Consider the following 16001-nt stretch of genomic DNA (forward strand, 5'->3'; position numbering starts at 1 on the left):
TTGTGATCGACTATCATATGAATCATCTTTATTTAATACAAACTATTTTAGTGCAGAAAAGAATCCATTTAGCACCAAGGGCGGTCCATCTACCTGTGCCAGCAACCCACAGATCTTCTGGTATCTAAGCCATTCCTTGTTTAGATTTTCTTATAGATATGGTCTAACAAGAATACATCACCGGCTGAGTCCATAACAGTTGAATTTTCTTCCAAAAAAGGTAACTATCATACATGCAATCTAAGAAGATACATTCGGATGAAATTATATCAAATTCAAGTATAATTTTTTTCTCTTTTCTGGGTTGCTGGTTTTTTCTTTCTAAAACCACCATCACTTCCTCGTCATCTTGTTCTCGGACAAAGCATCAATTCAGAATTTGATTCTTGTCTTGATTGTCAAGCAAATTTCCATCTTGGTATCATTGCTGTACAACACTTAGCAGTCCCCTGCTGCATCATCGACCCATTCCTCGATCTGTGACATGGTAACGTGATCCTCTACTGCAGTCAACCTTGCACAGTTGCACATATGAGCCTCTTTTAATGCATTCTCTCTTTTGGAAATATCTTGCCAAGTGTCTTCTTAATCTTGGTGGATTGAGCAAGGACAGTATCTGAAACTTCTGCCAATGTAATCGGCTTCACCTGCTTATAAATTTTACAAATCAGTATAATGGAAAATTATGAGACTGCACCTACAACAATAGAATTTCTTACATAAGAGCAACGCAAAAGATGAGATTGCTGTAAAGGCACAAACAGTAGTAACTGAGTTTCTTCTTGCAGAGAATTATTTGCATTTAGCCTCAGTCACCAGATCCAAACAAGTGAAGGGTTTCTTTGGCATACTCCAGTTTGTGTAATAAAGCAACTTAACTATATTAGTGGGAAGAATAGACACAGCCTAAAGTCATGGGTGGCTCTAGGCTGTCCTGTAAGCTTTCATGTGCTCATTTTAGATTCAGTAAAAATACAGGCGTAGCAGTGGGAAATTAAACCACCTGAGCAATGACTGGATTAAATTTGTGAGGTGGGTGAAATGAACTATTGGAATCCCAAAGCCTTTCAAAGTTGCTTATCAATACCTTCTTAAGATGCACACACCGACAGTAAAAAAGTTCCAAAAATAGCATGGTGTGCAATTCTGGGAGCTCATTGTTACCAACCAGAGACAAGAAAGCAATAACAAATAAGAAATGGATAATGCATTTCGTTCGTATCAGTGAAGCTGATGAAAACTTTGTTGCTATTGCCATCTGAAATATAATTATGTTCAGATGCATACCAGGCAACCATCCCCCACACCCCAAACAAAAAAAATAAAAAAATAAACATGCACCCGCACAAAACTGTCTCAATTTTTTTTCTGGAGTTCATGATGTCTGGTACAGGCAGCATCATTTCATACACAAACATTCTGACCAGATGAAATTAGCTTGAGATCTTAATCTGTCAGACCAACTCCTGACTCATCAGAAGAAACAGACCTCTCTGCATGGCTAGGTATATGGAATCCATAATCTGTTGTATTGCATGATTTTCTTGCATGTAAGGATTTCAAAGAAGAAGATTGGACTTTGATTAATCATTAAGGAGGCATTTGGTATGGAGTGATCCATCTAAGATCAAGGTGATGTAGGTAAGATGATGAGATCACCATGTTTGGTTGCACCATGATGATCTGACAGTGATTTTAAATCACCCCTACTCTTCAAATCACCATCCAATGCGGTGATAGAAAATCTGCTTTTGAAGATGGATATCCAACATAACTCGGCGATCTTATATTAAAATATGTTAACCAAAATACCTCGTAATCGAGAACTTTCTGGAAGAAGAAATCTATCTTTTTTTTTTTTGCCATGATATTTTTTCACGTACGTGACACATTGGATGGATAGTTGGGGTGTCATTGCTACGGAAGAAGAGAAAAAAACCATTTCTTTTCTCGCTATAGTGATTACAAAAAGAAAAAATCTATTAGATATTTGTTTTAAATTTTCTTTACCCCAATCCTTAATCCCAACTCCCAAAGCTTTGTTGAGAGGGTGATTGAAGCAGTTTTCCTCAACCCAATCACGGCTTTCCTCTTCTTCATCACTCCTCGTCATTTTTTTCCTTCCCATCTGAGATATGTTAAAGGTATTTTTGGTATCATATGATCGGTGATCCTGGATTCCCGTAGTATACCAAATAAGTTATTTGTATATATCCGAAAATTTTTAATCACTCACTATAGCCAACCAAACATATTGATCTTAGATTACTAGGGATCAAACTATCCCAGAATTTGGATCACCAGTAATCTTAGATTACCATGGTGATCCCAGTTGGGTCACCAAACACCCCTGAAGGCATAGACAAGGGCACAGAATTTCAGTGTATGTAGCATCATTATATTTTTATGGTATGTACCTATGCATGAGGGATCCCTGATCGGGTTAGGCATATGTTTGAATTGCTCCTGTATTTGAATTTGTGAAGATACTGTTGGTACCAATCCCTTGCTCATTTTGAACAACAGTTGAAATTTATTGAGGCTTTTCCAAAAATTACAGTCTTCATGCAACACCCAATGCAGCCAAGATATAATTCCAAAAATCATGTAACCTCCTTGCAGTGAACAAAAAGGAGTCCGATTGCTTTTTCAGCATCTTTATTTTACGAGCAAAATCAGATGTTATGAAGCCATTCAAGGATTGTTTATTGGTTATAGTTACGTATCTAGACCTTGGAGCGCATCAAACAACAGAATATTTGCTTTTCCAATTTTCCCATTAAAAAACAAAAAAATCACTCAAGCAAGACTTCAAGTATTTCATCTATGGAGAAGTATCCATCAAAAGTGTTATTAATATGCAATGGGTTTCTTGATCAATACTGAAAAATATTTAATCTCAAAGTACCATCCATAATCTTTTTTTTTTTTTTTAAGGAAAAGGGATGCTAAATGGAGCCACCCGGCATTTATTGATTAAGATGAAATGACTACAAATTAGAAGAGAAGAAGATCAGTTACAAGTGAAGAGAGAAGAAGGTAACAACAAGAAAAAGAGATTTCAGATAATCAGGAGAACAACTGTGAAGGATCGCATATGAAGTCCGGATTAGTTCTGATAGTATCATGCTCTAGTATATACAGGTGCTGTAAAATTCTCAAATTAAGGTGAAAATGATGATATGACCCCCAGAGATAGAGTAAAAAATCCATATTTCTATAATTATGTTCAAGCTTACTATTCATCTTTAAGCTTGTTCTAACAATAAATCTCTATTTTAAGATGCACACTGAATTACTACTTTGTCACTTCCCGGCATTATGGCACATAGGGCCAGAATTGAGAAAAGTTATTTCTAGGTAACAGCTAATAACATAGATTGGCTTTTGTGACATTATGTGGAATAATTTTCTCTCTTTCTTTGACTGTGCTCTCTGACAAATTCAAAAGCAAATAGATGCAATTCATATGTATTTTGATTATGCGGACAATGCACTTCGAGCATGTATTCAAAGTGCTGTGGCAGTATATATTCAGAAAGCAGTTGAGGAGGCACCATTATATTATATTGATTCACATATTGCAAAATACACATAGACACACTATATTATGTTTTACTTAGTCATGAGTGGGTAAGCTACAACAACATCCTTCTTCTTTGGAATTAATTAAATCCACCTGGTACAACTGTAAAACAATCATCAAGTACAAGATATATTTTGTGTGACACACAAACTACAAAAGACACAACCATAAGGAGGGGTAAGATCATACCTCTGCCGTGCTAGAAAACTTGGAAGGGCCCACAAGTGCTCTGGCAAATGCTATGGGTACGAGGCTAGTTTCGTTGTCTTTCCTATGTATGCACGTTTGCTGAAATTATTATAATCATTTGCTTTAATGGCATCTAAAATCTGCCGATATAGCAACAATGATGCTGAAACCTGCCATTGTTTTTTCCATGTAATGATCAGACAAAAATACGATATTTTGAGCACCTTAAGTGTGGATAAAACAAACATCTAGAATTGTTATATAACAACATAGAACATTTCAAATTAATTCTGAGAGATATCAGGAATTCAATGGGTGTCTACTCTAAAGAACATACAAATGTGAATACCTCAGATGTTTAGAACAAGGTTTTAGGTCCAAATGGGATGCGGGGGTGTCCTGGTCATCTTGTCCTGCTTTTGTAACAAAACAGGATCAAGGGAACTCTTTAAACCATTCAGGCGGGGAAGAGAAAGAAACAGGAAAGAAAAGAAGGAAAAAAGAAGAAAAAGGAAAAAAAAGAAGGAAGGGAGAAGAAAAGAAAGAAATGGAAAAAGGAGGAAGAAAGAAAGAAAGAAGAAGAAAGGAAAGAAGAAAAGGAAAGAAAGAAAGGAAGAAGGGAAAGAATGAAGAAGAAAACGGATGAAAGAAGTGAAGGTAGGAAGAAGAAAAAGAAAGAAAAAATGGGAAGGAAGGAAGAAAGGAAAGAAAGAAAAGAAGAAGAAATGAATAACGAAAAATAAAGAAAATAAGAAGGGGGAGAGATATGGATGGTATCTACTAGTATGCCTGACAAGGATGGCCATATGGGACAGTAGGGCATCTCATCCCATGGAGATCTAGGGAGACCCCTGTCTCATGAGATTTAAAACTTTGGTGCAGACAACTAGTTTATATATCTTTAATATAAATAGCATACTTAAACAAGTGATTATTTCTTTCATACCGGCCATCTGCTAGCTGAATTGAGCTCAGCAATGCCCTTCTCAGCCTCATCAAAGAACATTCTTGCTCGCGTAATCTGATCCTTCATAAAATTCCTCCATTTATCAGTCACTTTACCTTGAAAAATGTCGTCATCTGATAGACCCGCTTGTGTTAGTTCATCTTGTGGGAGGTATATTCTTCCTCTCCTGGCACTGCACATAAGACAAACTAAGCACACAAGACGTAATTCTTCTTTTAAGTTGCAAAGACAAACTATGCAGCATAAGTTGCAGAGACAAAACTATACAGCAGAAAAATTATAACTGCTCACATGTACGTACGTACGTATGTACATATGTATGCCCATATAAAACTCTGTAGAGTCACCTCTCTTGATACTTATAAAATTAATTAATAAACATATTTTATTATATTTTCAAGTCCCTGGCTAAGAGATTTCATCTCCTTATAAGTTCTATGCTTCTAGTGGAAGAAATCCTATATGATATTGCTATTCTGATTAGCTTTGCAATGTGTTAAAGACTAGTAACTGCGAGAGCACATATTTATCTACAGTAAAATACGTTAGAGAGGTGACTCTGCAGAATTTTATATGGGCATGAATATTGATAGACCCATGAAAAAGTAGCTGTTATATATGATGAAACTTACTCCTCTCCAACATCCCTTAGTATGTTGGTTAGCTGATTAGCTATTCCAAGTGCCAAGGCAGAGTTGTAAATGCTCTCTGTTGAAGCCTTAGAATCTGGAGCAATGCCCATTACCGGAACACTCATAAGCCCCACTGTCCCAGCAACATAGTAACAATAGAGGTAGAGGTCATCAAAGCTTTTGTATCTTGATTTCTTCAAGTCTAATCTCATTCCTTTAATCATGTCCTTGAAGGGCTGTGGAAGTGGGAGAGAAAAAACAACCAACTTAAAAAAATGCATGCAAGGGTGTAGTTCTATATACATCAATGGATCTAAATCAAAAAAATCTAACTGTTATTATGTTTTAGTATATTACAGTTTTGCTTATCAAGAATCACCTGAATATCTATAGAGAATTTTGAAACAGTATCTGATAGAGCCGCATCAAACATATCATATGGACGACCTTCAAATAGATCATTCAACCTCTTCTCCCACCGATCCAGTGCAGTAGGAGTTATATGGAAGGCATTAGGCCCATCCACGAGTTCATCAGTTCTTCTGCACCATACTGAGTATGAAATCAGAAAGTCAGGATAACAACAGAGTACAAAACCACAAATCATTAGATTCACAGAGAAGAACATGACCTAAAGGACAAAAGGGACATGGTTAATTTATACTTAATCATGCATTTGATGTGTTTTATAAGTGAAAAGCTACTGCCATGTTTTGTCAAATTTTGGTCTGTGATAGGAAAAAAAACTGACCTCGTGTCATGGTGCAATTGGCTTTCTTTATCAGGGGCGAAAACTAGTCAGAAACTGACCTTCTTTATTGTGGCCAACTTGGCTTTTCTTCGTCAAGAGGGGAAAAAAGAAAGAAAGAAAGAAACTACTAGTCAGAAATCATTTGTTTGCATTTGTCCATTCATTTTGATCTTTTTGATGGGTCGCATTCCTTCACAATATCAAATTACTTTGATCAAGTCTACTTCTATCAGTATGCAGAAGCAACATATTTTCATGTCAAACAAAAAGATTTTTTTTTTTTTTTTTTTTTTGTAATTTGCCTCTTCAACACAAAAATCTAACGAAGAAATTCACCATGCAACAGAATATAGAAATCTCCATTTCATCTAGCTTGATCATAAACTAGCATGTCTGAATTATATAAGGGAAAAAAGAATTATTCTATGAAAGAGGTCATCCCACTAAATCTTATGTTTATAAACGAGTAACAAGTGAAGTGGTTCTTTGATTCCCGTGAGTCATTAACAAGGCCTGTGGTGAATGATTCCACTAACAAAAGTTTCAGAGATGATAAGATAAAGTAGCATACCATAGATAGCCCAAATAGCTCTTCGCCTCTCAGGAGTCATTAGCAACGTTCCTGATTATCATCAGAAATCATCAAATTATAACATGCCTCTACTATGGGGATATCCAAATGAATTTCTTCATAAATATGTAAACTTAATAATAAGAGATAGCCCATTAGTTGCAAAATAGGGAGACTGCCTGTTGAACATGAGCTGGGCTCGAGGTGGTTTTCCACCTACACAATCTTTGCTCATTTTAAAATTAAATGAGACTAGCAAACTTCTCAAGATGGACAATTAGTTGACAATTGTAGTGGTCCAATGCCACAGACAGAACACTAGAAACCCATGGAAGAAGTAAAAAAGAAATTAATTCCTCAACAGAATCCAAAACTTGAAAGAAACCAGAAACATAGTCTTATTTACAAACATAATAACAACGAAAGATATTAAAACCAAATAACCAAATACTGGAGCCATATTCCAATCCAAATCACTAGAAAAATGGAATCTAAAATTGCAAAAATTTCAACTTTCAGCAATATATCACCCCAAAAACACAGTCCAAACGATTATTTATCTATGATAATGTATGTACTATAAATCTATACCCAGTTGCTCATAGGAAATTTACCTAAATAGAAAGTCTTGGCATACTCGGCGCAAATCTTCCCACATCGATCATAAGCCTCATTTAATAGACTCCAGCCCATTGGAACCGAGACCTCCATCGCCGCCACCCTCTTCCTTCTCGCATCTCCGACCAGCGCCGCCTGCTTCAGGACCACGTCATGGACCACCTCTTCCGAGGACCTCGGTGGGGCCGCGACCAAGCTCGAGGAAACCGAGTACCCATTAGCCAAAACAGCGCCACAGCTCCATTCCCCCCTGCTTCTCCCCCAATTCCTCCTCCTCTCCCTCTCGCTCATAAACTGTCGAAGAAGAACCGAGCTCCGGCCGGCCTCTGCGGGCGAAGAGACCCAAAGAACAGAGCCAGACATCGCTCTCTCTCGTACTGCCTTCTTCGATTCACTTCGGTTATGCTTCTTTCTCCGACGGAACTGGGATTAACTAGCGAGAAGCCATGGATGGGTGGATCTGAGAAGAGAGTGAGAGATTGGAAGGGAGAGGTTTCTGGTTAGTTTTTTCTGTCTCAGGTTCGGACATGGAATTCCCTTCGGTAATGCCGCCGTTGTTTTTAAATCGTTTTTGAGCGGCTCTGATGCCGGGCTCTTTGCCCAATATATAGCGATATTGTCTTTTTCCCGGGAGAACCCAAGGTGAAAGTATTTTATCCATTCCCTCCGCAATATAAAATAATCAAAGTATTTGTTTTAAAACTGTAACTTGAGCTCCATAATTTTTTATATTTTTTTAAAAAATAAGTTTTTTATTAATAAATTTTTCAATAAATTTTTAATAAAAATTAAATTGGAGTTCTTTGCCTCGATAATATAAATAAAAAAAATTATTCAAATAATACATCTTTAAATTTATTTATTAAATTGATGTAAAAAATAAAAATATTATTTGAAATGATATTTTTATTTGAGAAAATGACATTTTAAATAATATTTTTTATCAAATTAGCCACCCCTCTACAGCATATGTGGAACCCAAAAAAAAAAATTTAAAATGCCATTGCAAATGGCACTTTCAAAAGCATTGTTAACTCCCATCGAAAGGAAAGCTTTTGGAAATGAGTATTTGGTTTAATGGCGCTTTTGAAAGCGCCATTTCGAATGGTGCTTTCAAAAGTGCCATTTGTAATGGTGCTTTCAAATTATTTTTTTTTAATTTTTGGATTCTACATAGATTGTGGAGAAGTGACTGATTAGGTCAAAAAATATTATTTGGAATGGTATTTTTTTAAATAAAAAATATCATTTTAAATGATATTTTTATCTTTTACATCATTTTAATAAATGAGTTCAAAGATACATCATTTGGTTAAATTTTTTTTTTATTTGCATCATTTAAATAAAGTACTCAATTAAATTGATTGTAGAACTTTGTACTGCATAAAAAATATGCTTTACGCTATTAAAATTTTCGAAGACAACTTATATTATCTTTGAAAAAAAAATTTAACAGCTCAAAAATTAATTTTTATTATTTTATAAAATTATTAGAAAATAAAATATTTTTATCACCTTTTGAAGTTATATATATGGCTAATAGCGTTGCAGATTAAATGGTAAAATGCGTAGCTAATTATATAGTATCTATTTTATGAACATCAACCACCCCCCCAAACCAACACCCAACAAAAAAAAGGGGAGCCCCATTCAGTTTGGGTATAGGTATAGATTGTCAAGTGAGCCATTTAATTTGGAGATCTTTAAAGATCATATAATTAATAACATGTTTCAGATATCACATTAGCCTCCATGCACCTTTAATCTTCTGATAAGAATTTTAGAAATGCAGTTCCATTAGATAGTATTTTTGCTTGAAGACCTGAGTTGATTGTTATTAATTTCTGGCTCTGATTGAGAATAACTGGTGTTCGACCTAACAAACTCCTTGTATGGTAAATAAGTTAAGCATTAAGCAAATTTAACTATTGTCTGGCTAAAGTTTGTACTTGTCTGGAAACATAAAGAGAAATTGATATAATTTAATTATTATTTACTAGCATTTTTTGTTTGAACTGTGGTTGATATTGAGTGATTACTTAACTACTAAATGAGGTTTTGTGTTTGAGATTAGCTCGAAATACTTTACCCATAGCTTGAACGAGCTAGTCATTAACAAGTCGAGCATGGTTTAAAATTAATCGATCCAGACTTGTGGAATTGGAAGTCAAGCTTGAATTATAATTCATAAATTCAAGCCAAGCTGAAGCATAACTTGCTACCTCATGCTTAGCTAAATTTAACAGTTTGAATTAGTGGGATTAACCTGATGAGTGCGACAGGTTAAGAATGTTGCACACACGTAAAACCTAGCTAAAGTTTTGATCATATAATTGTGACTATCATGCTAATTTGACTGCTGGACTTTTTATTTATCCTGTGGTTCTCCGTTATTTTATGGTGTTGGATACTTTATATGTATAAATGACTTCACTATCTTTCAAGCGCTTGAGAACAGATTAATCACTAGTAAGCACGCATAGGATCTTGGCCTGTGAAGATTCCTTGTAACATGATCAAAAATGTCCTCAGAATAATTGCCTGATTGTCTTATTATAACAATGTTAATAGGTCATCATGGCAGAAAGATGTGGATGGCTGTGGTTGATACTCTGCATATTCCCATGTAAAGTTGTTCACCTCTCTCACAATGACTTGTGTGCAGTTGTTCACCTCTCTCACAATGACTTGCTTAGCCCATTTTTTTCTGAAGTTGGCACAATAAGTTACATTATGGAGGTTGCAAGGAGATGAGTAGGGCTGAAAATAAATCAAGTCCATATGTCTAACTTGCATGATATTGCTATATAGAAAAATAGGTTGAACTTTAGCTACGATATACATTTTAAAGAGCTTGAGCTGCATTTTAAGGCTTAGGTTAAGTCGAAGCCTCGAAGGTTGCTGGACTGCTAAGTGTAAACTCATGCGAGCACGCTGCGGCTTGGTTTATCAGCTTATCTTCTTTAGTTTGTCTCATGCACTTTATCCTGCATTTGCTTTGTTTTATGCACCTACTTTGCTTACCTTGTAGTCATCACTCTGGTTCTATTTTTGGATGTTTATTGACTACAAGGACTTTTGTAACTACTCTTTACATGTCATAATATAGTTGTTCTCTTGTACCAAAAAAGGTAAAAAACATGGCTTTGTCAGATTGTCTGCAGAATGTTGTTTATTGTTTCGATACATGATGCCATGGACTATCCTATAAAAACAGCAAAATTATACATGTTGTAGAACATAAATCTAGTCTTGCCACATGGTCCATGGTTTACAGATAAAGGTCCATACAATTATTGAATTAGTCATGGTGCTATATGACATCAAGATGTTGTTTCTCTAAGGTATCTCCTAGTTGCATGCAGCTAACATTAAGTGGAAAGGATCCCTTAGCCTTTGCTTATCAGTCCATCTTGGAATTTGGAGCACTCTGTGAACAGGTTGGAACAAGTGTGTGAAACAATATTCCAGATTAAACAACAAGAAAGAGGCAATTTAGGTAGCAAAAGGATGCAATGGCATTTTCTCAGATGCATGGTAGCTAGTCATGCAATAGCTGCCCAGAGACTTGTTATGGTTGGAAAGCAAGGAATTTAAAATGGAGGGTGGAAACTAGATTATCTGCTGTTGCACCTTCGCAATAGCAATGATGACAAGATGCCACCTGAATTTCCCCACCCTAGATCACAATTAGGCCCAAGCTTTCTTCTAGTATGTTAAACATTTAACCGCCATGGAGATTCTAACTGAGATTCCTTGAAATTTGTCTGCCTAAGGTGTTCCCATTATGTTATAACTGGGGAAAAAAACAGATACAATGCAGTTCTTAAAAGTGAATTTTATGCGTGATCATATCCATATGATACATAAATCAACTTGAATTTACACATAAAACCAAAAAAAAAAAAAAATCTCGTTAAATTCATATACATAAATCAACTTGAATCAGCCAAACAAAAATGGATGCATGTCAATTCTCCAATTTTTTCTGATTCAAATTAAATTAAACCAATTGATTCGTAGTTTGTTTTTTTCTTTCTTTATTTATTTTCTTTTATCTAGTTCAACTTTTTCAAGTACCAATTTTATATGTTTTTATGTATCCACAAGTCACTACTACAACTGTTCAACATCCAAGGATCAACAAAGTCAATTCAATTCATGAATTAATTTTAACTGATAATTAGTAGCATAATACTAAAATTTACAGAGTTGTTGTGGTTTACATTTTTATATATACCATCTAATTCTAAGTTAATAGTCAGTGATTTCAACATTTCCATTAGTTATGATATGATCATGGCTTTTAATCTTTATATCAAATGATCATATTTTTATCACATAACTATATTTGGTATGGTCTTAGATGAATTCGAACATAAATCCACATATTAATTATGTTTACACGTTTTTTGTGCTATCCAATTCTAAATTAAGAATTAATTAATGATTTCAACCTTGTCATTAGTGATGTGATGATATCTTTATATCAAATTGTTGCATTTTAATCATATAACTATGTCCAATATTGTCTTAATCAAATATGAGTCCACATCCACATAGACAAACTATAATAACTGGCCTCTTGACAAGGTTCTTCAGCTAACCTCTCCGTCCATAGAAAATTTATGATTTAAGAATCAGTGATGGAAGATGCTTGTTTTGATGATTTGTCCTGGTCCCAGGTTGCCAAACAAGCATTTCAAAGAATGGTGTAACTATAGAAGTAATCCTAATCTCTTTTGGAGACCATATTCGCTGGCCCTTTGGAAGCATCTTTTATTTTTGATCCTTTGCTACACAAGAATCTCTCTGTTTTTTTTTTGTAAGGTAGCGAAATGAGCTCCTTGAAGCTTATCGCTTGCGTGTACATCTGGGAGAGACAACAAAATTTTGCATTCTAGTGGAGGGAGTCTCAAGTTAGGCAGTTGAAAGCAAAGTTGAAGGAAAATTGTCGCATTGTTGTACTGCATTTGACCCAACTTTGCATACATAAATTAAAAATTACAAGAGTACTCGAATTGGTCCGAGTTTGGTCCGGATCAAGTCATTTTCGTGTTAGATTTGAGTCAATTCAAACTAGTCAGGATCCTCTAGAAAGAGTTAGGCACTTGGGATAAGGTTGAAGTTTGGCCACTTTATTTCCATTTATACTTTGTAATGGAAAAATAAATAAATAACAAAAGAGAATTGAAAGGAGCAGAGATATCTTAAATTTTAATTCCAAAGAATAATAGATAAAGCCAAATACCTGGCCTGAGCCATCCTTCAAAGAACAAAACAAAATGAAAAAAATAACACAAAAAAAGAAGAAAAGGAAAAACAAAACTTCAAGCTTGTGAGTTGACAAACAACAATGTGATATATAAGATAGAGATTTTAGCTTCGTTCATGTTGAGCTATCAAAAAGGTAGATACCTTTTTTGCACCATATCATATGTCATCATACATGGGCAGTAGCAATAACTTGATTGCATTTTTTTCATTTTTGATAAGTAAGATGTAAGGTTACATTTTAGAATTCTGCGATCTATACATTGGTATATATTGTTATAAGCAAGACTTACAATGATATCCATATATTAATTTCAAAAGATCCACACACAACTTTTAGGACATTTTTGCAATTTTCCCATCTATCCTTGGTAGCAGGTGGCCTTTTTTTTTTTGTTTTTCTTTGATGGAATGGTATTAAGCTCTCTTGTGAAGTTGACAAAACTAGGGATTAGTGTTTGATATGTAAACCTTTTCCAAAAAAAAAAAAAAAAAAGCAATTTGTGGCAGTAGCGTTGAACAAAAAATTAAGGTGTCCCTAAGCAGTGAGTGTAAAGCCCGACTTTAGCCTGGTTTTGCAACTAAAAAAAGGCCCAAAAGGCCTGTTTCCAAAAAAAATAGGACAGAGCCCTATTTGAACATTGACAAAGGAGGAAGAGTCCTCCTCCTTGGACTCTACCGAAGCCAGGGAACCTAGCCTCCACTCTCCATAAAGGACCCCAACGCACCAAAACCCCCGCCCCCCCGTCCCTCTTCTAGCCTTTTATCGCTGACCATCATCACCTTGTCCCTTCCTTCTTCTTTTTTTAGAGAGCTGATGCCCAAACTTACCGGTTGCCCCTATTATTGAACTCTCCATCGAGTCCCTATGGGTCTCCCAGTGACCAACCAGTGGAGCTATGGCTACCGATAAACGACCAACACTCGAAACAAAATGGAACCTTGTTTTCCCTATTTTCTAGCTCTTTCTTCTTACCTTTCTCACTAGCCGAATGACTACCATCGGTGGCCATGCCTTACTGCCTGCTGTCGAATCGATAGCTGGGCTCGGGATCACAACAAAATCCATACCTACAGGTATCCGATTCGATCCAATTGGATCAGATAGTCAACGCGTTGACTAGATTTGGGTAAAACCTGAATACTTATTTTAGGTTTAGATCGAGATTAAGTAGTTATGTATCCAATCCAATATCCGATCCGAATCCGATTCATATTATTTTAATATTTTAATATATATATATATATATATTATATATATTTTATCAATTAGCACCTACTAGTTACTAAATTCTAATTTATTTATAAAAAATATTATAGCCAAATAAAAGCTAAAAAATATTCATACAATCACAAGATATACCAACATGATTACTATTTTCGATATATTTTAAATTTGAACTTGAATTTTAAACATCGGCTATTGATAGTAGGTTTAATTCATCAAATTATTAAATCACTATTTGCAAGAGGATGAAATACCTTGGTCTCCTAATTTTGATGTCATGCTTTGGTGAAAAATAAATGGATCTAAGTACCCAACATTGCAAAAGATGGCCAAAGATTTGTTTGGCATCTCCGTATTCATCGTGACTTCTGAATCTGCTTTTAGCACTAGTGAGAGGTTGTTGACACCATACCACAGTCAATTACACCCTAAAACTATAGAAACTTTGTTTGTAGCGGTAATTAGTTGGATAGAGGTATTTTCATATATTGTATACTATTGCTTTTCTTTAATTAAATTTCTTTATTTGATGTAATGATTATTTATGTAGATTGATTTTTATTTTGTATAGGTACCAGTACTATACTTTCTAAAAGAAAGAAAGAGGAGATTTATTGTGTTTTTGAGGATTTTGTACTTGAAGACAGCAGCTCAACTATAAGTTTTTTATAGTAAATTTTTTAATAAATTCTATTCTTAATGATCATTATAATCAATCATCACTAATAATGATTAATTATTTATAGGTAGATTGGATGAAGAATAATGTTGCAACTAAGGATTAATCGAGAATTATTGTTTCAGTCTTTTTAAAATTTGAAACTTAGATATATTTTTTTTAAATTATGTTTATATTTTTATTTACTTTAAAGGTGTTGGAACTAAGTATTGTTATTGATTATGTTAATTTGTTAAATTGATATTGTATTTGATTTTTCTTAAATTGAATGTGGAATTAAGAATTGTTGAACTAAGCATTGTTGAATTTTATTTTGCTTAAGATAGTTTGAATTTTATTTTAATTGAACATGAAACTAAATGTTATTTAATTTTATTTGTTTAAGACAGGTATAATTTATAGAATGGTAGTATGGTTTTAAAGTTGATAGAAATAAAAAAAAATACTTAATGTAACTCAAGTGGGTTCAGAATGAATAAATTCGAATTATCCGATACTCGATTGAGATAAATTTGGGCAAAAAAAATCCAGTCCCAATAGTATTTGGGCTGGGTTTGGATAGATTATTGGGTATTTTGGTTTGGATTTGAGTAGTTAGAAATCCATCCCAAATCCAACCTGATGCCATCTCTAAGCTACTGCATCTTGCTTGACCACCACCATCCCTTCCCTTCTCCTCTTTCACTTCTTTCTAAATGGCAAGAGGAGGCCTTCCTCCTCATCTATGTTGCCAAAAATGGGAAAGAAGAAGAAAGAAAGAAAAGAAAGAAAAAAAAAAATTTCCATCCCTTGTTTCTTTCCCTCTACTTGATTCATAGGTCCCAATAGATAGTTTTGCTTCCCTTTTCTATGGACTTAAGATGACCCCAATGAAGAGGCTTTGAATATTCTTAGTATCCGAAAGGCATGTCAGATCCATCATCCCAGCAAGGTGGATTTGGTTATTATTGATCCCTATTGAGTTACCTAAACCATAGCTAATCTTGATCAATTAAGTTCACCTTATTCGTATCAATATAGGTAGTTAGGAAGCACCACTTGACTGACCCTTTCCTTCCTCCACCATGGTTTGGATATGAAGCCATATATCCTATACTACCCCATATTGGATTGTTTTGCCCAATTTTAACATATTCTTAGTTCTCTTGAATTTTGAAGTTATTAATAATAGATTTTAATGGCTTTGAATAGGTTCAGATGATTCGTATAGTTGAACTTTAAAAAGTGAAAGTGATAAATAATTTTTATATTTTTTACTAGTTTTCAAACTATTGGTTGTTTTATCATGAAAAAATGAATATATATTTTTCATAAATTTTAGAATTATGTATACCATATTATGAAACTTATGATTTGTCATGAAATAGTGGTTTCATAAAAATTTAAATATTAATAGCTGGTTTACAAAATATGAACTCTATATTTATAAAAATTATATTTTTATTATGAAAAGATTGATTTCATGATTTTTTAAGTGTTGAAGAATTATGTATAGACTATAGACTC

General features: G+C 34.4%; 1 protein-coding gene across 1 annotated transcript; it reads right to left on the reverse strand.

Annotated features, from left to right (window-relative positions):
* Nucleotides 1-7888, reverse strand: LOC105060468 (phytoene synthase 2, chloroplastic). The gene is given in 8 exon segments (XM_010944188.4): nt 1-647; nt 3776-3834; nt 3837-3945; nt 4722-4914; nt 5375-5610; nt 5754-5926; nt 6697-6747; nt 7311-7888. Coding segments are annotated over 8 exon segments (1293 nt in total). The 5' UTR covers nt 7678-7888; the 3' UTR covers nt 1-542.
* Nucleotides 7889-16001: the final 8113 nt, after the last annotated feature.

The sequence above is a fragment of the Elaeis guineensis genome, chromosome 2 (genome assembly GCF_000442705.2).
Source record: "Elaeis guineensis isolate ETL-2024a chromosome 2, EG11, whole genome shotgun sequence".
Lineage (NCBI taxonomy): Eukaryota > Viridiplantae > Streptophyta > Magnoliopsida > Arecales > Arecaceae > Elaeis > Elaeis guineensis.